At 36.7% G+C, this 27,767-nt stretch overlaps 1 protein-coding gene across 1 annotated transcript; it reads right to left on the bottom strand.

Moving 5' to 3' along the window:
* Positions 1–180: 180 nt before the first annotated feature.
* On the bottom strand, positions 181–27,767 carry Mdr49 (Multi drug resistance 49). The gene is made up of 23 exons (XM_088240385.1): positions 27,748–27,767; positions 26,927–26,978; positions 25,883–26,079; positions 25,184–25,328; positions 24,200–24,300; positions 23,953–24,124; positions 23,512–23,636; positions 22,580–22,769; positions 20,385–20,609; positions 19,013–19,254; positions 18,129–18,216; positions 17,361–17,569; positions 13,172–13,314; positions 11,875–12,164; positions 11,262–11,413; positions 9,678–9,792; positions 8,683–8,932; positions 5,559–5,754; positions 4,125–4,287; positions 3,843–4,037; positions 3,038–3,247; positions 2,418–2,564; positions 181–2,049 (listed from the first exon to the last, which is right to left on the bottom strand). Exons 1-23 carry the CDS (start codon positions 27,765–27,767, stop codon positions 1,852–1,854), a joined length of 3,825 nt encoding a protein of 1,274 aa, XP_088096511.1. The 3' UTR covers positions 181–1,851.

Here is a 27,767-nt window from a genome sequence, read left to right as displayed (position 1 = left end):
TAAAATGCAGAGGTCATAGGAGTTTTGCAATGCAATGCAATTTTGGAATGCGCTAATGCCTTTATTATCTAAATCTAATTTCTACATTCTCGAGGACTTCAACGGGAAACTCTACATCGTGGGGCTGTTCCTATACTGACAGATTTGGTAATTCAATAAATTCCTTAATCGACTCCTATGACCGATATGATTTTTCATTCTCAAAACTATTACTATAAAAAGCTTGTGTCTTTGAAAACTTTCACTAAAATTTTTTTTGATGCATCTATTCTAAAATATTAAACAAGTTTCAACAAATCGGGTTGTGGTCCCGTGGCTAGTGTTGCGGACTCACGGGCCAGAGGCCCGAGGCCCGAGGTTCAAACCCCACTCTACCCCAACTTGATTTCCATTTTCTAATAGTGAGTTATTTACAACTCGTTGAAAATGGCCATCAAAATTGAAATATTTGTGTAAATTATAAGAACGCAAATATATATTTTTTCGAAAAAAAATGAATACGGGGCCACAACCCAAGTTGTATATTCATAAGAGAGAATTTTAAAAAATCATTTTGGTTTGCCCATTGATTGATGTTCGATTTATGTAACATTTTTTTATTTGGCATGATTTAAAAGGATCTTAAAACTATTTTACTTTCATAAAAATAATGCATGCATGATAAACTGTTTATACGTGCAAACAACTAAGGAAACTGATATTATGAAACTAATTTTATGTAAATGCTCCAGAGAGCATATCAAAATATTATTTTTTTAGTCATAAGTGTACCTTTATTCGCTTTAACCTTTAATTTCCTTTACACCACAGGTTCCCAAAGTAGGCTTATCTGCCCCCCTGGGGCTGAAGGGAAACTGAGAGGGCAATGCTGGCCCTGAGGAAAGTAGGGGGGCATTGGAAGCAAAAAGGGGACATTAGGATAATAATATTTTAACCTCCATTTTTTTTATATGAAATCCGATTCCGATGAAATCCGATTATGACCCATGTTTTCCCCATCACCTGCCATTTTCGGTGGATCCCCCCACCCCCGACTTTGAGCCACAGTCCACCGATGAACAGGAGTGTTCAGCTCATTGACAACCTCACCTCTATTATTTTTTACAGCTAAAATATTTCTTTTCACCCCTCTAAATCTAATCCATGGCCATAAAATTACTATCGAAAAGTGATAAAAATGGTAAGGGCTCCCCCGAAAACAGCAGGTGATGGAGGGAAAACGGGGGTTATATTCGGATTCAGAATGTCATTTTATATAAGAATCAGCAGGAATGGAGTCAGGGCTCGAAAAAAAAAAAATTTTTTTGCAGACCAGTGTAAGCAATCTATGTTGCTAATTATTTTAACAAATACCTTCGAAATTTCAAATTGTTGAATTTCCAGATTACCATTTTGAAATAAGAAAGTAACTTTTAACTGCTTATAATATGTAGAAAACATTTCAAATTGATGGCAGTATATCAAGATTCATCTGTCTCATTAGGATTGTAAAGTAAATATTTTACGAATTAAAGTATCAAGCAATCTTATTTATGATGCCATAGTACATAAAAAAAAAATATTTTTTTCCTTTTAGGTCAATTAATAAAAGTATATGTATAAAAGGAGGGATTGAGTAATTTAAGGGGCAGTGGGTCAAATAAGTTTGGGAACCTGTGGTCTACATTATAAAATGTACGTAGATTGTGTTAAACGATAAACAGAACAGAAAATGAAAAATGTTCTATTCAAGAAAGAAACTGAATAATTCCACATACGAATTATTGAATGGAAATATAACTTAAATTTAAAAAATATGCGCAATTGCGGACGTAATTTGTGCTGTGCCATGTAATGTGCGTTTATCTCGTGTCACTTGACCTGTTCCTCCAGGTACAGTTTCCGGTAGACGCCGCCCAGCTTCATGAGCTCGCCGTGCGTACCGCGCTCGATCACGCGGCCCGCGTCGAGCACGCAGATGACGTCCGCGCCGCGCGTCGTATTGAGGCGGTGCGCGATGGTCACGCAGGTGCGTCCCGCGCTCGCCGCGTCCAGCGCATCCTGCACCAACTGCAGAACGACAAACATGGAATATGGAGAATTTTCTAGACATTTTTGTCTTATACATCATCTTATACACATATTAGACATCTGGTTCTTACCAGCGGAAATGTACGATGACACTTTTGACGGGGAATGGACGCAAGTCGGGCAGCCTAGGAAAGGTAATGATGTCTGGCCGAGTCGAAGGAAGGAGAATACCCAGCTAAATGGACTGACCAAATAAGAAAGGCTACGGTAAAATCAATCTACGATAAATTCCATCGAGGATTATTGAGCTTTGTAAAAAAGAATCATACTTGTTGTTAATATTTATAGAGCCCATTATTTTGACAGTTCAGTTGTTTTGTGTAGAAGTAACGAGTTATTATAGAAACCTTTTCACTCTGAATGTCCAGCGCAGAGGTGGCCTCGTCCAGCAGCAGGATCCTCGGATGGCGCACGAGAGCGCGCGCGATAGCGATTCTCTGCTTCTGGCCCCCGGACAGCTGCGCCCCCTTGGGCCCCAGGCTGGTCTCGTAGCCCTGGATAGTACAGACATGTTGCCTCAGCACAACTTACTCACCAAATGCCACACCGCACCTACATAACATCGAGCAGCTAACAACACCGCACAAGTTATTTTTGTTATTTTTACAGGACAATTAAAAAAAAAAAAATTTATTGCATTCCTCATTAGGAAGTTCAGTGCCAAGGAAAATTGGGAATTGGATGTCACTAGTTCTTCTGATGATAGTGATGTGATGGATTTCCAGTTTAAATGGAAGCCAACTCACCGATTAGAACTTGTGACATTACAGGTGGAGTAAAACTTTTAGTAATTTTTGTTGATTCTTAAAATTAGTTTACTTTTGCTGAGAACGATTTTTATTATTCTGATTATCCCTATGGATAATCAGAATAATAAAAGTAATAGTACCTATGTACTGGTTCATCATTGCTTTCAATTTTATCGGCACACTGAATATTGTGAATATATCCAATATTTTCTTCTCACCATGGGTAGAGCGACGACGAAGGCGTGGATGTTAGCGCTCTTGGCTGCCGCCACCACCTCGTCCATGGTGACCTCCCGCGTGTTGTCTCCGTACTTGATGTTGTCGGCGATGGTGCGGTCGAACAGCACCGGCTCCTGACTCACCAGTCCCAGCTGCGAGCGCAATACCGGCAGCGGGATGTCCGTTATTATGTTCAGCGAGTCTAATTTCTGAAATGGGAAGTAACGTTCCTAAAGGTACTTACCGGCATATATAAACGCGTGTCACCGGGAATTAAACATCGACCGCAGATTGGTGACACGTGTCTAAATATTTCACCATACACCGGTGTCAAACAAAGAATGCAATAGGGAAATATCACATTAGTATGCGTAAGTACCTATGAAAACATGTGAAATAGATTTATAAAAATTAATTGTATTTTCAAAATCAATATGGATATTGTGGAGAAATGTTTCCTTAAAGTAGTTTCTAATAATACTCGTATCTTTGTCAATTTGTCAAAAGTCAAGAGAAAAGAGATGATAAAACTCATTTTTCGAATAAAGCGTATCTCAAAGAAGATGTACATTCCTTGGAATACAGCGTAAGTGGTCAGTTTTACAGTAGTTTATATTTGTTTGAATAAAACATTCAAAAATCATATTCAAAACAAAATATTTCATTAAAAAAAGTCTCATACAAAATTACTGATTTATGAAGTTTTTATTTAGTGACTTAAGTTGCATTCAAATTAAGGCAATGAACAAATGAAAACTCTGTTTTATATTATTTGCGTGTAAATGTCCTGTTGCGCGAACTCACAATGTCTCCCGAGTGCTGAGTGTAGAGGCGCTGCAGCAGCTGTATGCAAGTGGACTTCCCACAGCCCGAGGGTCCCACGAGAGCCAGGGTCTGGCCGGCCTTCACCGTGAGGTCCAGCCCATTCAGGACCTTACTGTCGGCCCGGTTGGGGTATCCGAACTCCACTTTCTCGTAACTTATGTTCCCAGAGGTGTGCTGCAATATGCAAAGGTGTGGAAAATTAAAATAGAACGCTCTAGTTTTGCTCCTAATCAGACCCGAGATCCGAGTTCCTAGACTCACCCAATCCTCGAGTGGCTGGCAGTCGGGAGAGGAGGAGATGAGTGTCTTGCGATCCAAGAGAGAGAACACATTACGCGCCGACACAATGGCCGAGTTTACGTTAGGTGCGTAGGCCAGGGCCGTTCCCAACATCCACGATCCGAATATCAGTGCTTCTGAAACTCTGACAAAACATTTGCCGTAGAAATAATCTCAAATTAAATACTTTTTATATACAGGTGCGGTGCTGAGATCCAAATTTCTTACTAGCAAAACTAAGACCATTATTTACATAACTCTCCTCATATCGGTCATTTCATATGGTGCCGAATGCTGGGTTATGTTTAAAAGATATGAAAACATGGTATTGGTATTTGAAAGAAAAATATTGAGGAAGATATTTGGTACTGTCAGCCAAAACGGAGTGTGGAGGAGACGGTTTAATCATGAATTAGAGGCACTGTATGGCAAACCCGACACTGCGCAATTCATGAAAATAAGAAGATTACAATGGTTGGGCCATGTGCACAGAATGAATGATAATCGTACCCCAAAAAATATTATTTATACCACTCCGGAAGGTAGACGAAGCAGAGGCAGACCAAAATTAAGATGGCTGGATAATGTGGAAAGTGACATAAAGGCAAATAACCCAACAAACTGGAGAAGAGCCATAGGGTGCAGCGAGGAATGGAGACAGATTCTGGAGAAAGCCAGGGCCTACAATGGGCTGTTGCGCCACTGATGAGAATGATATAGGGGTGCGGTAGGTTGTAATTTGCAGATTTGAAAGGTCAATAAAACGGAAGATATTATAATTATCATTTTAATTACTTTTTCTCAATATTCTACAACATTGGAAATTTAAGATTAGACTGTTTTAAAAATCCGGCAAGTGGCTCCCCCATTGGTGATATACTGATTTACCCAAATTCCAACGTATCGATCTCGACACATCGTAATACGAGCACAGGAATACGAGCTCAGGCGGCAATATTGAAGTGAGCGCAGAATGTTCAATATGTGGCGACTGTTAGCAAAATAAGCCTCTACGGTAAACACATGCTGTTTCTTCATCCAACGTATTTAGTACCAAAGTGAAATGAAAAAAAACTTCCGACCCATTCATTTGAATGAAACCATCTACACCCTCTTGTGGCCGAACAAACCTCACATGGGCAAATTATGCTGCCGCACCTCCTGTATGATAACTAATCTTTTCTTTACCAAGGACAGTGAGAAAGTCAAAACATATATTTTCAATCGACCATTGAAATGAACATTAATTTAGTTATATCAGTAGGTTTTTGATGATAAAAATACATTTTAATGGAATAAATTAAAATTTGTCATTTGGCAAACATGAAAATATGTGATATCACAAGAAAGTATACACTTGATATTCACTAATAGAGCGTAGTTATAAAAAGATATATATGTCATGTGAAAACATACTTGACTACATCTTCAAAGGGGATCTCCTTGTCGGCCACCATTTTGCCCCCGTAGGAGAGGGACACGGCGTACCCGATGAAGGGGGCCGTCTGTCCGAGGGAGAACACGAGCCCCCGCAGACGCACCTTCCTGGTGGCGAGGCGAGACAGCTTGTTCAACTCCACCAAATAGCGCTGCTCCACAGCCCTCTCGTGACCTGTACAGTAATAAGGCAGTCCGCCCTGTAGGAGAGGTCTTGATAATTTGATCTACTTAGTGCTTCGGAATGCAAATTGTTTTTCTTTCGTTGTTTGAGTGCATATTGTATTGGGGAATTGATCTACAATGAAAGCATCCACCCCTTTCCCGAAACTGTTCATAAAGACTTGAGTCTTTCTTCAGTTTCGCATATCAATATCAATTTTTTTTTTTTTTAAACTAATTAAGCGAAAATTTAATATTTCTTTACAATCAAACCGCGAAAATAACAAAACAAATAAACTTTAAAAACTTTCATTGTACCCCTCACTGCAGTTTTGTCAGTTTGTGATCAATCAAATACACATGGTCAGCACAATCACCCTTTTCTAATTTCCCAGTATTACAGTGGAGGAATACAGTGTTAGTTCTAAATTGAGACCGCGGCCGTACGCTCCAGATCCCGCATCGGAAAGGAAGAAGAACGTAGTAATACAAACAAATCAATCAAACGACACGAAACCCAAATACATATAGGAAACATTAGAATAATTTGTCCTATACAACATGCACTCAATCAACAGATCTATAACAAATCACAGTGGAAAATCAAATCATCAAGACACTTCCGGCAAAATCCTAAAGATCCTAACACGATCCCTATCGAACTCAGGCGAAATTACTTTTCTTCATAGTACTGAATTCCTCGCAAAAACCATTTTCCTAATACCAACAGTAGAAACAATCCTAAGCAAAGACCTTAATCGTCCTAACAATCTCACAGACCTTAAAGCAGACGAAACGGGTCCTAGAGCATGGTCGGCGCGTGGTTCTCTTGAGTTAGTCTACTATTTAGATTTGTAATTTACCATTTCCCTTCTATGGGACAAAAACAACACAGACGGACAAGAGTTCAGTTCAGACAACCAATGCTAGTACCCAAGTATGCATCCTTTTATCTTAAACTGATTTAGTACTCATGGTAGGCCTTTACCCAGTTCCTCCCATTTTTCTACCCATTCGCTGACAAAATGAAAAAATGCTTTGACGTTAGTTGGATTAGCCAATAAGCTTGGATTCCACATCGGCCTCGTCACCTCTGTCAAGCCGTTTAGCATGTTTTCCCTTTCAGTATCTAAAATCGGGCAATGCCATAGGATATGTTCAGCCGTCTGACGGGGCTCCCCGCAAGTACATTCAGGATCTCTTACTAGTGCGAGGTCATATAGTTTTGACCTAAACTCACCATGTCCAGACAACATCTGGACAACACAGTGATCCAAGTTAATTTTTTTAAGGCTTAGTCTTTTTCGTATGTCCGGAAAAAATGTATGCGTCCAGCGCCCCGTCAGAGATGCATCCCACCTAATTTGCCACTCGTCAATAGTTTTTTCTGTTATTCTTTTTGTCAATGGTTTTAATCTACTACCCTCTCGGTGTTGAACACTGATGTCAAAATATGTAATCAACTCACCTTTTTTTAGTAGTTTCACCGCAACAGATTCCATTACCTCTAAGTCTGCCGGAAGTTCCCCGGCCAGGACAGGTAAAGCGGCTGTGGACACAGTTCTATAAGCACCCGTGAGTGCAATAAGAGGGGCTCTTTGGCCACTCAGGAGGGTCCTGTAGACGCCACCAGAGGATGCACGATGAGCCCAAACTTTAGCAGCATATGTTAATTGTGCGACATAAGTTCCTCGGTATATTAGTCGGACCCCATTACTTTTTATTCCCCACGTTGCTCGGCTCACCCTTTGTACTTTCATAAAAAGCGAAGACGCCTTTGAGGATATCATTTTGGCATGAGCCAAAAACGATCCTTGGGTATCCAAAAGGAATTGATCTAACGTTTCCTATAGTATAGAGGTTTTGTGTCATTGTTTGTGTTACTAAGTTCTTCTTCCTTTCAAAGCGGGATCTGTGATATACGGCCGCGGTCTCAATTTTGAACGAACACTATTGTTTCACAGTCATGCTGTGGGAAACTAGAATAAGGTGATTGTACTGACCATGTGAATTTGATCGATTACAAATTGTCAATTTTGCAGTGAGGGGTACAATGAAAGCTTTTAAAGTTTTTTTTTATTTTGGATTGTAAAGAAATATCAAATATTGATCAATTAGTTTTAAAAAATTGATAGAATTTCGGGAAAGGGGTGGGGTACTTTCATTGTAGGAGATGGTGGACGTTGCAGTGCAATTCTAAACATGCGGAAAGAGTGCAAACAACACACGCCACGACGACACAATGAGCGACAAAAACTGTAGCAATTCCTACCCTGATTGATTTTTACAAAAATATGCAAAAGGTTTAAAATTCTTGCTTTAAATTGGTATTATCACCAACTACTAAGTATTTACAACCCAAAGAAAGACGACTGCGGTGACTCAGTCATGTAAGTCACGTGGAGGATGCCCAAATACCGAAAGACATTGTGTACGGAAAAGTTTGTGATGCCAAAAAATCGGCAATTGTGATTTAAAGGTATAAACGTGACATGAAGGCTTCTTGCATTGACGCCGATCATTGGAAAGATCTATTTAAGGATAGAGATGTGTGGAGAGGAGCCGTAAAGGAGGAAAAAGTGGCACGATGACCTCTGGCTAGAAAGTCTGAAACTTAAAAGACAGCGAGCAAAGTAGCTACCTACTGTCGGAAGTGTGAAAGATGCGGCCCACTTTGTTGTTTTTGTACAGGACTTAACAGCAAAGCTGTTTGTCACGGTTGTCTTCAAATTGAATGCTGCATTACTATTGTCTTTCTTAGACAAGCAGTTGCCAAATTTGGCCAGTATTTGGCAACCGCATTGCATTATACTAAATGTACAACACTTTTTACACAACTAAATGTGTGGTCGAAAGACAAAACTCCAAAGTAGAGAAAGAAAAAAAGGAGGTCTATGTCCACCATCATGCGACGATGAGCTCAAGATGATGAATATCTTACACAAGCTGGCGACTGTTCTGATGTTGTAAATAGCCTCGGAAGCGATGCGCGAGGAGCTCTCGATGGAGGCCTTCTCTCCGCTGCCCAGCCCCGACATGAAGCGCGCCTCCAGGAACACGGCCATCATGACCATCGGCAGGATGATGGCCGACACCAGCGTCAGCTTCCACGAGAAGTAGAAGCCCACCATGAAGCCCAGGGCCATCGTGGACATGGCCTGCAGCATGGACCCCACGCGAATCCCGGTCGCCTGTTGACAGTTGAATTGTGCCCACGTAGAAGGGCATGTACCATACAAACAAAAAAAAACAACATTTAAACGTAAAATGGTACATATATATATAGCAACAAAGTACCATTGTCAATCATTGAATTTTGTGAAATATATTTTTTTTATTTTAAAAAAACAATAAAATTGACTTAATAAAGTTTCGCCTAAAAGTTTTTGTTAAATTACTCTAAAAAATAAACAAAATCAAAAAATTAAATTCATAAATTAACTAATGTTTTTAGTAAAAAAAATTGTAACAATCTTTTAAGAATGTCCAAATGTTTGGAGGCTGCATTTCACTCCCTAGAGAGAGATCTTTATAGCAACAGAAAGGGAAAAGGCATTTACAGGGCTTACGACCTGCCTTTGGCTGGTTTGAGTGGCCACATAACACACCGTGTAGAATGTTGAATGTTAATTTAGATTATTTTTTGTAGTTTATTAAATGCCCTCAAATTTTTCATTAAATTAAATTCATTTTAATTAAATATTAAAATAATTTATTCAATTATAAGTTGTTTTTTTTTCATCACAACAGGCCAGGAGGCTCAATTACAGTAGTGAATTACAATAGGGAACATCAAGGCTTGAGAAAAATCACATTAAAATCAATGTAATCAATTTACTAGTCATGAATAACTGTCTCATATTTTAAAAATAGAGGTAATTAAATCTTATGCTTTTGGCGCAGAGTCTGCAAGTTAAGTGCAGTTGTTCTACTCACTCCTTGTATGGCGCTGCAGTCCCCCGCCAGTCGGGAGCCGAGGGCGCCCGCAGAATTCTTGGGGTCATCGAACCAGGCCATTTCCTGGCGCAACATTCCCGAGAATAAGGAAGATCTGAAGTTATAAAGCCCATAACTAAATTCTCGTTGATTATCAATGTCCTCTGCACATTGTCACAAAATATTTCATTCTCATTATACACATTTTTATTATCACCACCAAAATTTCACAGGACACTTTTTTATAAAGGTATATTTCATGTATATTTTCATTTTTTATATGATCAATTTTATACTTCAGATACACCGGTATCCTCTGTAACAACAACTGTGTCTGTGGGGACCGTAGCAATTTGGTGAAACACCTTTTCAAATCAATATTTGCCTGAAATAAAATAAAGAGAACCTGAATCTTTTTACCAAAGATGCTAACAAAGTCTTCACCAAGTTCAAAATATATATATTAGAGATGTACCGACTAGTCGAGAAAGCCGACTATCCGGCCATATTTAAAGTCGGCATTAGTCGCTGACTAGTTGGCACTTTTTGCAGCTGTTAACTTTATTCGTATTTCTATGCTTTGAAATAGGGGGATTAAAATGAAATTGTAACCTATATTAATAGTTTTTACTATGGATTCAGCTTAACAGTTTTTTAATTTAATCGAGGAATAGGAACTCTTCCTTTGGTATTCAATAATTGAAATTATGTAATTACTAGTGTAATTTTAACAAAAAAAAACATTCTAAATGAGAGCTTTTACTAGTCTGAATCAAGAACGTACGTAATCTATTTATTGTTTGTGTTAGAATCACAATTTCAGTTTTTAAACATAAATAATTGAAAATAAAATATTCATTCAATTCAAATTAATCCATTATTTATTTCTAACCTACAAATAAAAGTATGTTACACACAGTTACGTCACAGTGGCAAAAAACAAAAAAAAAAACGAGGAACAAAAAATGGCAAAGAAAATGTGTTAAGAGCATGTTACTCTTGTTAAATTATTTATATTTTTTAATTAAAGGCAAATTGTGAGTTTCTACCCTTTTTATACACACACTTTTTTCTACAACTAAACACTCAGTTTACCCTGAAGATGGCTCCTGCAATGATAGCCGAAACGTCGGAACAAATCCAACACACACGGTATCACCCAAAAATAAACATATTGTAAACAAAAACCTGCTCCGACATGATCAGGCGTCAAATGCGAGAGGCTGTAAATGAAGTGCCACAAACATTGCTGATGCCACACGGGTTCGTGGAGTTCCACCGAAAGCAATGATCGGCTTGGCTGACTAGTCAGCCTTTTTGCAACAAACTAGTCGGCCAGTCGGCTAGTCGGCCAAAGTCATAGTCGGCCCATCTCTAATATATATGTAAATATGCATATATTTTTCTGCGTACAAATTTTATAAATTTGAAATTTGCACACGGAACTCTTCTTCGACCTAGCAGTGATAATAATAATGAATTCATATGTTAGATAGCTAATACATTGATCGATGAATATACATATCGATAATCAAACTACATAATCACTACAGGAATCAAGTTTGGTATAAAAATATCGAGTACCTCAATCGCGCTGTAAGTCTGGCTCCCGATACACTGAAGGTAAACATCTGCAGGAAGGTACCGAGTCCAGTAACAATACCGATGACTATAAAATAAACGCAGTATATTTTTGCTTCATTCAAAACCAGATCGTCATCTTGGATAGCGAGCACCTGGGGTACAGATATATATTTATAATTTTGATTTTAAGCGAGCAGCTTAAAGCTGATACGCTTAAATCTATTTTAATGAATTTCTAGTTTTCAAACAAATCTAGCCCAATTTTGAAGTTATTGAGACTACACATTCAGACTACACGTTGAAACTCTTACGGCAGCTTATTCATCAATCAAGGCACCCCTTTTTTGCAGATCCTGCAGCATTGTGAGACAGACCACATACAGCTTTGTAGCTCCTTATCCTTAGCAAAATGGGGATTCCATATCTGAAACCCTTCTTCAAAAGTTGTTTCCATGTAGGATTTGTGTATTTTCAGTAGCATATTTGGTGTTATATACGAGAAGGCTTTATTAATAAAGTGGTAAATATTGCAATGAACAACCGTGATTGCAAATATTGCAGAGAACAAAGCGATTTGAGTCTTCATTTTAGCAACTATTATGAATAAACTGACCCCATAAATACTGCCGAAGACTACTGCAAACACGGGCAACATCATTCCACTCAACAGGGATGCGATACACCCCAAGGCAATGTACGGCCACTCGGGAGTGTTGTACTTCAGCAACCTCAGGAAGCTGACGGGCTCTCCCTCTTGCTTATGGTTCTTGTCATTGTCGCTGTCTTCGGACCCCGCCTCCGATGAGGAGGAGGAGCTGCGGGAAGTCGAGTCGTACGGGGCTAGCTTGGCAGACGAAACGGCCAGAGGTTTGGTGATTTTGACACTACGCGACTGCATCATTTCTGCAAAAGCAAATGAAAAACAAACCCAAATGAAGGGTTAACACGGCTAAAACGGGCTCATTGCATTTTTTTAATTTTAGAGATATTAATAGCATTTTTGTCTTGTGAATGGAGTTCCATAGAATTAAATATTCAAACCTAAAAAAATCTGGCTCCTTGTCTTACAAATTGTAGGAAATAAACACACTTTTTTTCTAATTGGAAAATAAATATTTGCATTCTTATAATTTTCCAAAATATTTCATTTTGGAGTCCATTTTTAATGAGTTGTAAATAATTTACTATTAGAAAATGGGAATCAAGTCGGGGTAGAGTGGGATTCGAACCACGGACCATTGAGCTTTGAGTCCGGACCACAACCCCGAACGCAACAAATATGGGGTCACGGCTGGCAAAAAAACAGTCAAAATGCGAAGATTGCTGATTTTTGTTAGTTTTTCTGTGATTGCATGTAAAAATACATGTAATGTATTTCACGTTTATTTAAGCTTCAATTTTTTTGTTGAATGAGGTGAAATTGTATAACCGAAGAGTTTTATTTTAAAGCTGTAGTCGGGAAAAACGAACGCAAAATTAGGAAATCATACGATTTTGCCATTTTAAAATTAATGTTTTTTTTTTAATCGGGCAACAATAAAAAAACAAAAACACACAAATTAGATATAAACAATATGTTTTAAGGTATTTCTATTAAAAAATATGCTCTAAAGTTTTATGTAACTAAAATATAATTACTTTTAGACCGGCAGATTACGCCATTTCAAATTTAGACTAAACTTAGGTATCTAGGATCTCAATAAAGACTAAGTATTGAACAAAAATTTGTTGCAATAATTTGAAGATGATATATTTAACATAAAAGTGGCCGCGGCGAAATTTTAATTTTTTGTTTTTGAAAAAACAAAAAATTAAAAAACATTCGTTTTTTCCGACTACGACTACAGCCTTAAGGTTTTCTATTTAAAATACTTAAAATTATTTCTTAAGTTTTATTAGTAACAACTAACCCGGGGTTGAATCCGGAATATCTGTGTTGACGAGCTGGAAGTAATGTCCTTTCATGTCCATAAGTTCTCGGTGCGTTCCCATTTCCCTCACTACCCCCTGGTCGAAAACCACTATCTTGTCCGCATTCACTATGGTAGATATTCTAAGAAACAAATCACAACTTAACAGGTGCTTAAAAATCCTAAGAACTAAGTGCATTACAAATTTCTTATGTTAGACAGATGTATGAGGCTGCGCATCTCCAATAAATAATCTCGCTGATTTGGTGTATCCAAAATAAAACGCGTTTATTGGATTTTAATTCTACTTTTTTTTTTAAATATACAAGAGCGTATATTGTGTCTTGTTGGGACATTTAAAACTAACTTAAATATTTACAAAGTTTCTTCATATACTAAAAATAATTGCTGTTTAATGATTGAGGATGTCTATACAAGTAAAGTAATTAAAAATCAATTAGGGTATACTGAGTATATTTCGGGGGCTTAGGGTCATAAGGGCGAAACTACAAAAAATGCTGTTTTGTGTTAAGTACTAATCTGATATCCAAACAAAATATCCTGTTAGTGACAAAAAGATGAAACTCATCCGATAAGTAGTTACCTAGATAAATTTGTATGAAACTACAAATGAAGCGTTTTGTTTAAAGTCAGAAGAATAAAACACCTTTTACATCATTTTGTTAATTTACTAATGTAAGCGCAAGTCAGGGTCATATAGACGAAAGCGTAGTTTCATATTTTTGTCTCTAAAACATTTTATGCTCTATTAATTGTATTTTTTAATTTCTTTATTTGTTACCCTTAAAAGACAGTATTATTTTTTGAAAACTGTTTTATCATTTGTCTCAAAACTGTGTTTTTGTAGTTTCGCCCTTATGACCCTTAACCCCCGATTTTATTAGGTATATTAGGGAAAGTCTTCCATTATTAAAAAATATTTGTAAGGGTACGACTTTAAAATTAATATAACAATTATATGTTACTATTGATTTCATTTATACAGGTTTATTTGAAAAAAAATTCATTGAAACTCTACATTGGTGTTCAATGTCAACTAAGGTAAAAATATATTCAGATTTTATAAAATTATTTCATCATTTTAATTTAATTGACAAGTTTTTATATATCGAGTAGGTATATAATAATAAGTTTATTATACATATTATATAATTGTACGAGACGCGTTTCCGCCTCGTATAAAGAATTGTGAGACTGTAAAAATCTCGGCAAGGCGCTGGTATTCTACTGCGAGCTGCGATAGGTATCAGTAGCCCGTAGGTATGAATATTTATTCCAAATACTGTCGGCTGACAGTGGCGGCTAGCAGGTTGTAAATCCGCTTCTGGATTCGGCTGAGTCCAGGAAAGATGCAGTGAAGATCTGAAGACGAAGTGGCGAAGTAATCGGGCAGAGTAGAGTTAAAAGAGAGTGTTTACTGTTTTCGATCGATGTCTTTATTTCTCACATGTGCACATATTTATACAAGATTACAAAATCTGACCCTACGGTTAACTTAGGTATGGGAATGGTGCCGGCCCCCCACTCCTGTCAAGTATTCTCCCGAGCGGCCAACGTAAATAGGCGCCCCCTAGCCATCGTATAAGCCCCGACCCCCGCCTCCGTCCCTTCATTGCACAATCGAGCGCCGACTAGAGCGGACGTGAAAGGGCCGCTAGCTTGACACGCTCCCGCTCAATTCGTCCTTTATACGGCAGCGGCCGGTTAGGCACGGAATTAGCCTCGCAGACTCATACATACTAGGTTATATATTAAATACAAGTAAAATAATAATTGAAACATTTATACTAACATACAATAATAAACTAAAGGACTATGACGTCGGCTACAATAATTACATATTTAATATTACAAATTATTAAGTTTTTATTTTTTGAAAATGTCTTAAGACGAAACGTGTCACAAAGACGCTCTTGAATATTAAAAAAAATAAAGTAGAATTAAAATCTAATAAATGTGTTTGATTTTGGATACTTTACCAAATTTAATACGGAATTCTGCCAATTGTCTGCATACACAATAAATAAATCACGCAGATGTCGATAATTACATACTGTTCATAGTGAACATCAATTTCTCCGTAAAGATTAGCACATTTTTATTGTTCCTCGAGTATGCAATGAATAAAAGAGTTGTTGTACCTACCATTAAAACTCCTTTTATTTTTCCTCTTTCGACTGAACTGACAGAGGTACCGATGAACACTTCCCCGACGCTTGAATACTTTTAAAATGATAAAAAATCTCCCAAAGGTTACTGCACCGCCGCACTTGTTCCTAACATTGAAGGGAAGCAACCCCTCGGGGTCCCATTACTGACAAAGTTTAGCAGTTCGGGGATACTTTGCGCTTGTCACAGACACCGCATATTTTTTCCAAGAAAAAATGTAATCACAAAGCCTTTTTTGTGGTTCTGTTTCGTAGTTCAAACAATCCCCAAATATTCTAGACATTGCACTGAAATCATGACACTTTTCTCTTAAATGATCTTCCATCGTAGACAGTGGTGAAGTCGGGCCGGAGCGCACCCGAGCGGTGCTCCGGCACTTTTTATCTGAGCGGGGCGGCGCTCCGGTTCTGGTCAGGAACAAATATTATGTTTCAAAAAATATCTACCTCAGTCTCTTCAAACAATTTGAAATAACAACAAACGTATTTATTGCCGATAACTGGCAAATGTCTAAACATGTGTCTCTCCCCCTCCCACTTCACCATAGTGGTGGCGGGGCGCTCTGGTACTTTTTTATTTAGGACTACACCACTGATCGTAGAGGTAAAAAAAAAATATTGCCTGATCTGTTTGAATTTCACTTTTCTCTGGTTTGTCTGGATGCTCAATAGAACCATTAGAAAGTCATCTCAGATGAAAAACAACTCAAACATCATTTTTCAGTAAGTAAACATTTTTTTCTTTGGGATTTCAGCATACAGTTTGAAATCTTAGCCAACCCTAGCAGAGTGCTGACCAGTCCAAATTATTCTGGATAGCGACGGCACTATTTATTTATTATATTTTATTTTATTTCATTGGAAAGCCAACAGAGAATTATCAAATCATGAGATACATTTTATAAATAAAGTTCGTAAATTCTAACTAGATGCTTCTTCTTAATTGGTTACATAAACCGTCTCATATATATAATATATATTTTTATTATTTTTTTGTAATACGTATCTTTAAATGAATAAATAAATTTAAAAAATGAAAATGTAAAGTGTAAAATAAATAGTACACAACTTCATATTATTATAAATATGCAAGTATAACTTTTATTTCATATTATAAATACTAAAATAAATGTACACTTGAATACAGAACACCAATATCAGTCACACAATTATACATTATAATATAAAAATAATAAAGCATAGCTGATGGTACAGTGTACTCCTATTATGTATCAACTTATTTTTTAATTTATTTTTTATCATTATTATTATTTTTTATTTGTTTATTTTTCCATACATATATTTACATAGAATTTTAATTACAAAAATACATCTTAAAATAAGGCTATAACATAAATTGGAAAAAATGCCCACAAAGACTTCAGCGTCTGAGCGTGGGCCATTCCTTTTTTAATTATTAATAGGTTTATAGCATATAAATACGGTATGACATGACCATGAAAAGAAAAGAAAAGAAAATTAACATATGCTGATATTACGAAAACAGGAGTTATTTGCAGTATGCATTTTATTTTAATTATTTTTTTAAAAAAGGTGTATCTGTTCCTTCCACGCTAATCCAAGACCTCAAAGTACACTCATTACTCATATATGTACTCCAGATTCAAGGCACAGCTTCATAACTTGAGTTTATTTTATGAATTTCATTTTTCATCAATTTCAAAAACATATTAATAATATCAACAATGACCTGATTAAATTGATAGTTAAACATATTGCATGTTCTAATTATTTATCACAAACTAGTTTTGGTAGGATTTTGTAGAACTATAGAAACTTTAAACCACAATTTATTTTTGAATTTTTAATTTATCTGGGACAATCGACTAAATTATGAAATATTTTAGTAGGGAAAAACAACATCAGTCGTGTTCCTGCACGTTTAAAGCAAGTTCGCGGATTTGTCTGGATCTCTGTTCAGAGCCAACCGTAATAAATAATGATAAACAATTTCTCAATGCTCGGCCTAGTATTCTCACCTGTGAGACACGACAATAGTGGTCCTGCCCATGCTGGCCCTGTCCAGCGCGCGCTGCACCTTGGCCTGGGAGCGCGAGTCCAGCGCGGAGGTAGCCTCGTCCAGGAGTAGGATAGTCGGCCTCCTGACGAGAGCGCGAGCTATGGCGATCCGCTGCTTCTGGCCGCCAGACAACTGCGCTCCACGCTCCCCAACCATTGTGTTGTACCCCTAGACATGTAAATATTTTACTATACATTTAAAAAAGTGAAAACTGTATTTTTCCCTCTGTCCATACATCCTTCCCCCTCCCTCACTGATCAGCGTAGAATTTGCATTTCATAGGTCTAATTTAATTAACCCTCGTGTGGCTATGATATCACATGAGTCTACATAGAACACACAATGTGATATGTAACTATTATTTTTTTAAATGATGATGTCGTATTTTGCTACAACAGGCCGAAATTGTATATTGATTTTTACAAATTATGGAAAATAGAATATTAAACCGTATACCATTATATGCGTTAATTTTTTGTTTTTAAATACTTGTATTTCAAAATGTCGTGGTTTGCTTAGTAATGTAATACGACGTTAGGGCACTGTTTCCAGTTGCTCAATCACAATGGCCGCACTTATCGGCAATAACCGACAATCACTGGTACCTGAAGATTAACACTGATCACCTTACCTCCAGCGTATCAATGCAGTTTTTTGTGTACGATTATGATCATGAATTTGGGTGCGGTCCACATTAACACGTACGAGAAATGTATAAAAACCTTACGTGAGGAAGTTTGACTATAAAGTCGTGACAGTTGGCATTCCTGGCGGCATCTTCTATCTCCTCTTGTGAACAGTCTGGTCGGCCAAATCTACAAAAATTGTGTAAAATAAATAAGCACCAAAAATTTAGTTTAACTTCCTACTGAATTACAAACATGTGATTCATTCCGGGTCGTCAATAGGCCTGTCAACGGGTAGGGAAGAAAGCTGTGAATAATACACCATAAATCCCAGACCAATTGAGAAATTGGTGGGAAACGAACCCGAGATGCTTGTTTCTCATCTAGCCGTTCTACCAAACTGCGCCACTACGACTTCTAAACAATGGTACATGGTGCATAGGTAAATTTCAAGTATTTTTATTTATTTTTATATTATTATTTGTTACAGGCAGGCAGCCTTTGCTGATGCGCCTATATCTCGTGTCCTGCTTTTTGTCCAAGTTCTTCTTCCTTCAAAAAAGCACCCAATCTGTTTTTGAACTGGTTGACCGAAATAGAATGGACAACTAGACTTTGGAATTTATTCCAGTTTGAAACTACCCCGCTAGAAAGGAAGTTTTTCTTGGAATTGAGGTGGAATTGGGGATGATAGAGCTTCCAGTTATGACCCCGTAAATTTGTGTTGGGCTTTAATTGATACATCTCATGCAGGGGGCAGTCATAGTAATTATTGAGTATCTTATAAGTTTCAATCATGTCTCCTCTCGCCCGTCGTTCTTCCGATGATGTAAGTCCTAGTGCTTTAAATCCACGATGCTATGTGTTATTTTTTACTCAACGTAGACCTTTGGTTCCGTGAAGTTGGGACTTTATAAATGAAAATAAAACTAAATTGTTAATAAATAAACAGTCCCCGTGTCGACTGATTATTAGTCCAGTGTACCTGATGTTCTCCTTGATGGTGGTGGCGAAGAGCACAGGCTCCTGGCCGACCACGCCGATGGCGGCGCGCAGCGAGTGCAGCGCCAGCGAGCGCACGTTCTGCCCGCCCACCGTCACGCAGCCCGCCTCCGGGTCGTACAGGCGCTGCAGCAGCTGCACGCACGTGGACTTGCCGCAGCCGGAGGAGCCCACCAGCGCCACCGTGTCCCCCGAGCGGATCTCCAGGTTCAGTCCGCGCAGAATCTAAACACCGCAGCTCATTTAGATTACTTCACTATTATATGAGGCGGTCAGCGCAGCAACACGCAAACATGAAGGAACTGGAATAATTGCATTCAAAGATTAGCCATGTACGTAGGCCTGTGTACAAACTGGTAATGGCGTGAGCAGTACCATTTATTAACGGATGGGAAAAAGTGGGTCCGATCACTCCTAATTTATGAAACACTCGCATGGTTATAGACGCTTTCCAATGCTTAAATCAATTTATATCTATTAAGGACATCGAAAGAGTTCAGCATAAATTTTTGCGTTTTATCAATTTTAAATTAAGTATACCGATTGAATACATAAATTACTCATACTTAAATGATTATTTAAACATCCAAACATTAGAAAACAGACGAAAATTAAATGACTTGCTTTTTTTGTTTAAAATAATAATGTTGATGTTCGATTGTTGTAAACTTATCAATTTGATTAATGTGCGAGTGCCTGGTCGAGTTACCCGATGTAATACTTTGTTCTACTGCGGTCCATCATCGACCAATTACAGCGCGAATTCGCCAGTAATGCAGATGCATGTACTCGCGAACCAATATGCTAACAACATCGATGTCTTTAGCGTGAGTCTTGTAAATTTTAAATATCAATGTATATGTTCCTTATCAAATAGAACTTAATATTCTGTTCATATTGTATTTTATAACATTATGTACCTAGCTGCTTTAAACCTTTAATTGTATTTCTTTAGCTTATTAAAAAAATAGAAATATATATACATATTGCTTTTTTTTTTTTAAACCAACTTAACTTAAACACAGTTCTATATTTTATTACAGTATATTGTTTTTTTTTAAATTTATGTTGTTAATACACTCATCTTTTTATTTTTATACCAACTATACTTCTTAACACTGTTCTATCTTTTGTTGCTTTATATTGTATTTTTTAAATTTAATGTTGTTTAAATACTTATATTTTGTAAAACTTTCATGTATGTAAAAGCCTTATGGGCGTGAAAAAATAATAAAATAAAAAAAAAAATAAAAAAATTATAAGATAAATAAATTCTGCGCAGACATACATATCGACACCTCCTTACGCTTGAAACCGTATGCTGTCGAGCAGATAGTATTTAGATAGCGGACTACCTTGACATCGGGCCTCGAGGGATAATGGAAGTGCACATCGTGGAATATAATATCTCCCCTGGGATCCTCTAGGTCCTGTCCCTCCATACTCAGGCTGTCTATGGCGGATTTCCTCTCGATAATTTGAAATATTCCGAATGCGGCGGCTCTTGCACTGCTGAATGCGTCTATTTGCGGCGCAGTCAAACCGAGGTTTTGCGCACCGGCCAGCACTCCGAAAAATACCTGAAGTAAATTAGAGGAAACATAAATAATGTCATCCGAATACGACCTCGAGTGATTTTGTAAATAGCGTATGGTCAAATAGCCGCGAAGAATTTCACGGTCACTGTTATCAATAAACACATAGTTTACCCTGAAGATGGATCCTGCAACAGATGAAACGACAGAATAAATCCAACCTGCGCGGGACCACCCAAAAAAGAAGATACATAGTGTGTGGTCACTTATGAATATAAAAATCTGTCCGATTAAAGAAGTGAGATATGGGAGGCAACTATAATGATGGTAGATTAAAAGCCTCGGTTGATAACAGAGGAAGAGTGGAACTAAATAAGGACAGATCTGATATTCCAAATACGGGGTTTTCTTATGAAAGTTTCTCTACATTTGTCAACTGTCTTTAAGACATCTGACAACAATATTTAAATCAACATAATTATTCTTTCAGTCGGAAGCCTATCAGGCAGCATTATTCTGAGTGATGGATTCTACTTTATTACATTTAGATTACTCCGAACAGCAAAATGTAAAGTGTGAAGCCCAACGGCTCAATCACAAATAACTATTGACGTGCTTAAAAACATGCTAAGCATTTGAGCGATCACAATGAACCATAATGAACATGCTCAAGTTATCGCAGTCATAAGTCAACGCGTGTGTAATCTCTAAGTCAACGCTCGTGTTGGTTTGTTTTTTGTTTTCATCGTAAATAAATACAGTTCACTGGCGAAAAATCGGCGTTTACTATAAAAATTAATACAATATTGCATTTGCAAAATAGTTAGGAGTGTCTAATACAAAAAAGTTAAAATTAAATTACAATTACTATGGCGACTGCTTTTCTTGACATTTGGTTTGCCAACCGCCGACTAAATACAATAAATAGCACGATAATAATAAATAAATAAATAAAAATAGCAGTTTTGGAATATTTTCCATATTTACACAGGTGAAATTCAAATATGTGATTGCACATCAGGATTGTGCATCGCGAAACGTAAATATTTTGACATTTAATATTAGGTGTTCACGGATGTTCCATTGTGATCGCGAATACGATAAACAACCATGGTGAGAAATTGTTAGCACTTCGTTTATTAGCACGTCAATAGTTATTTGTGATTGAGCTACAGGGACTGAATGTTTCCACATAAGAACTCCATCTGTAAACCCCAATCGGAGGTCCTTATCAATTTAGGTGTCTACCTACGTAAACCATCCCAATAAGGCAGGTTCGCAGCGGCAAACACTCCACTGACTACAGTCCACAGTCATCTAAAGAGACCAATATTTCAATAGAGAGGAAGTAAACAACTTTAATAGGTGTCTCAACTCGGACGAAGGAATTATTGGGAATTGTAGGTCTAGGCATATTTACAGGGTTTATGACATGCCATTTGCTGGTTTAAGTTTACTTTACACACAGTCTAACACACACAATTCTGCATGTTTCTGATTTCCACAATTTTCCAAGTTTTATATAATATCTAGTCAAAATAGGTTAGCTTTCGCATTATTAAACTGAAATATTGGCCTCTAAAAGATGAAATGTCAGTATAAGTATAACATAACAATGGTAATGGTAACCTAGGTAATCAATGTAATCAGCACGCTATTGAATATAATCAACATAATACTCAGCAGCTAGAAACTAATCCATTTTTAGCCAAAAAAGAAGATTCAAATACATGTCAAGTATCAGATCATCGAAATAGTCAGATGATTTCTCATGAACAAACACATCAAGGAGGTCAACAACATGTGCAGCAACAGGCTTATAACAACGCAGGACAACATCCAGAATATGTCAATCAAAACTCTGAAGTTGTAGATCTTCCGGCTGCAGAGTGTGTAAATCACCATAATCATCATAATGTACTCGCAACTAATCAAGAAGACACAATCGATTCAAGCACCAATAACGTTTCTATCTTTCCAACTACATTTAGATGACAATGTTTTGAAGAACTTACGATAAAAAGAACGGCAATGTTGTATTCCTTGACGTCCAGATGCCTGTCATGTATGATAAGGATCACTCCGTAGTAGAAAGAAATGGCGTAACTGATGTACACTATAAACCACATCACTCCGGAACCTAATCCCGAGTATAGTCCTTTCGAGCCACCAACTTTAACAGCAGGTTTCAGCTTATCCGTATATCTGTCGAAAAATCTCTCCTTTATCACACCGAGAGTGTTTAATACTACTACTTAGGACCAAATCTATTTTCAAGAGAGGGGTTCGGGACTGGATTTTTGTTGTTTGTTTTTTTATATAATACTAGAGCTGTGTTATTTTTCAAATGATGTTCTTGTTTTGTTTATTATTATTGTTTTACTATATTATTTGTCCCAACTCGAAACACAGAACTTTAGTGCCATGGAGTTAGAACTTGCGGTCCCAGTAAATGTAAATAAAATTATATTATGAATAAATATTTACATTTTAAAATTTATGCGCCTTTTGACTGGCAACCTTTCCTTACTTACGGTCAACCGAACAGAAAAAACATAGATTTGTCAATATATTTTACCTGTTAGCTCCCAGTCTCACCAGGCAGAGATTATCTGATTTAAAATAAGACTGGTAGAACACATAGGTTATAATACAGGGTGAAACTTTTATTTTATCATAATGACCCTCATTGATGATAACGAAGATGTTCTCAATGTACTTTTTGTTTTTTTTTTGCTAGCTAAAAAGAACTGATTTGTTAATAATGAATGAATCCAGTTAAGTTGAAAGCTGATATCTATAATCAGTAGATACGTAATGAAGCAGAATTTATATAAAGTAATCTTGGCCTGAACAAAATAATTCCTGAAATATTCTTGAATTCAAAACATTAATTTAAAGCTCTCAAAAACAAAAAGGAAGTAAACATAGGGGTATGTAATTTTACCTCTCTTTTTCTTTATCCTCTCCCCCGAATGCTATGACAGTCCGAATGCTTCCCAAGACTTCTTCGGCCACAACTCCCGCACTACCGTACGCCTGCAGCTCACGCACTGTTAAAGTACTTTGCACCTAAACATTGAAAAATGAATTTAAGCGTGTAATAAATGAAAAATACCTATCTTTGAAATAATTATCGAACTTAAATTGAGTTAAAGAACATGCTCTGAATGAATTTCGATAAAAAGGAGATAAAGGTATAATTTATTTATACATCAAAAAAACCCTACAAAATAAGTCAACTGTGAGTAAAATATCCAGCTCCGATTCATACATTTACTAGTGATAATGTGTATATTGTAAAACAATTGTCTTTTGGCGATTCGCTCGGAAGTGAAAAAGGCCGCCAGAGTGGGTTTTGTAACTCCAATGGTTCGCTGTAACTTACCTTGGCAACAATAGCAGTAGCGATGATTATAACAGGAGCACTGGTTAGAACAACTAGAGTCAATTTCCACCCATAGATAAATGCAATCATGACGGAGAATATAAAGGAAAAAACCAAGTAGACGAATACCCCAATCTTCTCTCCCATACCTTCCTTCATTTTTTCAACATCCCTAAAAACAACATGGATAAATAAGCAACTGACAGCACTTCTCAATTTGCAGCAGGTAATCGTAGTATGTACTTACTCTGTTACTTTCGAAGAAAAGTTTATCCCAGCAGCAGTATCATACCAGGACATTTCCTGGCGGAGCATGGAACGCAATAGGAGGATACGAACCCTTTTAATCTGTTAACAAATATAAAATATGGCAGTGGTAATAAAATTGGTAGAATCTTGCGTGTCAAAGTAACGGCCGAAAACCTGACTAATAAACATATTGTCTATGTAAGTTCAATACTGCGTATGAGCCAAAAAAAATCAAAATACATTTTGTTGGCGTTTTCAGTTGAATAGGACAAGCCGCATCGATTGGTGTATTTTAATTTCGAAATTGACCAATAGACTGCTTGCATTGGATTCAATTCAATTTTGCGAATGAATCATCCCCACTGAAGAAGCAAGCAATACTGCGTATATCTCTAAATCCAATACAGTGGATGAGACGTACTCGATTTCCGTAAAGGCAATACAGCGAATACGCCACGCCTGCCAGTTTAACTGCCACAATTAACTTCATTTAGAAGCATACGATAATAAAAAAGAACTTTCTTATATAAATAAGAAAACACAAAATAAACTGTATTTATTTTTTTATGAAATTGCAAGATTTTTTGACCCTCTTGAACATTTTGACAAATGGTTCATCCGCGGTGTTGAAATTAATTGGTATTTATTTTAGTGGCAAATTTATTTAAAAAAATATAAATCTTTAGGTTTTGCTGTGATCCGGTGGTAGTGATGCGTACTCCAGATCAAACGATCAAGGTTTCGTCCCTAATCTACCACAATTGATTGTGATGTGACCTGCAGGGGCTATCAGGCTAGTTCTGTAACTATTAAAACTCAAAGCTTAAGTATCTCGTAATTATAGCCATATCTGTGGAGTCTGGGAATAGGTGCGGACATTATGGTAGTCGGTTTGAGAAGGTCATATGACCTAGACATATGACTAGAATAGGAAAAAGGGATAGTTAATTTCAATTTTTAAAAAGTAAATAAAAAAACTGACCTGCTGAAGAGCCGAATAATTGAGCAAATCGATACCGACTATTCCAACGGAAAATAGAACTATCCCAATGATCAAATTGCTTGTTCCAAAAGCAATGGAATCAGCTATAAGAGCATCGTATCTTTCTTTATCTGTTGGGTTCGTCCTGAAAAATATTTCATTTTTGTATAAATGTTATGAATTACATAAAATAATGCAAACGCAGACACCTATTCTTCAAACCAATTCATTTGCTATTTAAGCTGTATAGTGAGTTGCCAAAATTCGGATTTGTAAAACGTGCTATGTGCCTGGTATAGACAGCACTTGGTTTATTACTGAATATATATCTGATCTTCGGACAGCCATCACACTGTTAAATGCAGTTGTCATTCCTAGACTCACAACTCTTTTTAAAAGCTATAATATTACGCAAGAATTTTTATTTGTAAAAAATATTTGAATTCGTTGGAATAACATCTACCAGCCAATAACAGATCATGTTATAAATCCTCTAAATGGGTAGACTTCAATCTCCCTTCTCTACAGCGTTCTCGATCTCTGTTGTAATATGTTAATATTTCTATGTAATTATAGCTTTTGTGCTTTAAATCATGAACCTATCTCTAGGTTCCAGGTTAGATTTTACTGTTGTACCCCAACTAATTATACCGTATGAGAATTACAAAATGTGTGAGATACCTTATTTAGGATACTTACAGGACTTTCCCTCCGCCAAACAGAGCCAGTACCGCGGTAGACGTCGAGGGTCCCGTCATATTGATAGACCTCTCCATCATCAGGGTGGTGAACTCTCCGTACAAGAGACTGCCGAGCGGTATGCCCATACCCATTATACAGCACAAGAAGGTTCCCAGCAACAGACACACTTTCTCTTTGATGGTGGAGAAACGAAACTACAAACAGATGAGTAATTGAAAATTCTTGGTGAAAGAGTTCATTGCAATTTCGTAGATAAATAAATTGTATTTACCTTATAACACAGGTCGTTCTGACAAATATAAATAAATTCAATTACTTTCATTTAATTTTGAATTCTCTATCTGTCTTATTATTAATATTTTTGTATAAATACATTTAATTTTATAATAAAGATACCAGTCTCGAAGATATCGCAAAAGCGATGAATCCAGTCACTGGCTACTCTGAATTTGTGGATCTGAGAATCACTCGTCTTTTATTTTTAAAATAAAAAGTTGTATTTGAGTTTGAACAACAAATTTATGCATTTTTTGCAGAATAAAAATATTATAAAATAATTTCAATTTGTAATTGCAAAAGGAATGAATTATTAACTAAGCCCTGTACAGACATTTACGCGCCTTTTTTTGTTGTTAACACTGTGTAACATCATTCTGCCTATCTTCTAGGATTCGTATTTCTTAAATTCTCCTATCTGTTGATATTTTTAATAAGCACCATGCTGCATTGAAAAAAATAACATTTAATTTTTGTGCTCTCAGCGGAAATCGAACTTGGAATCCTCCATATAGCCGAGCCAAAACACCATGCAGGCAGGCCAAAAAATAAAATGGCAGGTCATAAAACATGTATTATAAAGTACTGTTCAAATATTATGTTTCATCTATGTACATAGAGTAATTCATGCAGGATCTCTTCAAAAAGTGTATATTTTATATTAATTATAAACAAGCTGTAGAAAATAATTGTTACATAATGTGAAAAAATCAAATATGTAATAATATGACGACATTATGATTAATAATTGAAGTATGCTTATACCAAATCAAAAAATCCAACGATCTTCCGTGCCGGTTTAACTTTCGGTTTCTCTCTGGAAAAACAAGATTTAAACATTCAATAAAAACACAATATTTTAGTTGAAATTGTTTTAGATAGGTATAGTTCTTTAATAATTATGCCAGGTCGGTAAGTTATTGATTTATTTATTAAATATTCCTGCTATTGGAGAGTATTATTTATTTGTAGGACAGACCATTCAGAGACATTGTCATCTCAGTGTTCCGATTACCTCCACCACCGCGCGCGGCGATATCCTCAAGTGAACGCGCACAGACAGGATCTTATGATTTATAACAATAGCAATTTGCTCAACGCGAGCGTGTCACTCTCCCGCATTTTTTCTGACAAAAATGACAGCAGAAAAAATCCTTTTTACTATTTCATTCGTCCTTAAACAATTCCAACACGTCTCGGTATAAAATAAATAATATTTTTGTAAACTGGCTCGTAATAAATACTGTCATGTCTTCATTTTCGCAGTACTCAAGTGTGAACTGCGGCCGAGTTTTTGTATTGTCTCAGCGTTCTGTCCTGCACGGTCGAGGCTGTTCACGGAGCTAAGACAAGACAATATTGTCTTATCTATTGTATTGTAATGTCAAACCATTGCTCGAGGGTTCCTGGTCTGATATATTGTCCCAATATAACGACTTAAATATTTTCTTTTATTTGTAATGTCATTTTGGTAATATAAATTAATTTGCATTTGAAAAAAGTTATTTTGATATTGATACTTATTATTTTTCAGTTTATCCAAGTGGGTATTGAAAATTGATTTGTCTATTAAGGTAGGTGCCTACAAATAGGAATAACCCATCAT

Source organism: Micrasema longulum, unplaced genomic scaffold (assembly GCF_059751315.1).
Source record: "Micrasema longulum isolate JH-2025_06_02 unplaced genomic scaffold, ASM5975131v1 h1tg000123l, whole genome shotgun sequence".
Taxonomy (NCBI): Eukaryota; Metazoa; Arthropoda; class Insecta; order Trichoptera; family Brachycentridae; genus Micrasema; species Micrasema longulum.
The sequence above is the reverse complement of the archived record's forward strand: the minus strand, read 5'-3'. Positions and strand labels throughout refer to the sequence as shown.

Excerpts from the sequence above, each read along its gene's own strand:
- Mdr49 (XM_088240385.1), bottom strand. The coding sequence starts at position 27,767 with ATGATGGGTTATTCCTATTT. Across the intron at positions 24,125-24,199 it reads TTTTCTTCGAAAGTAACAGA|GGATGTTGAAAAAATGAAGG; the intron begins GTAAGTACATAC and ends TGTTGTTTTTAG. Across the intron at positions 11,414-11,874 it reads TCTTCGGCAGTATTTATGGG|GTGCTCGCTATCCAAGATGA; the intron begins GTCAGTTTATTC and ends TCTGTACCCCAG.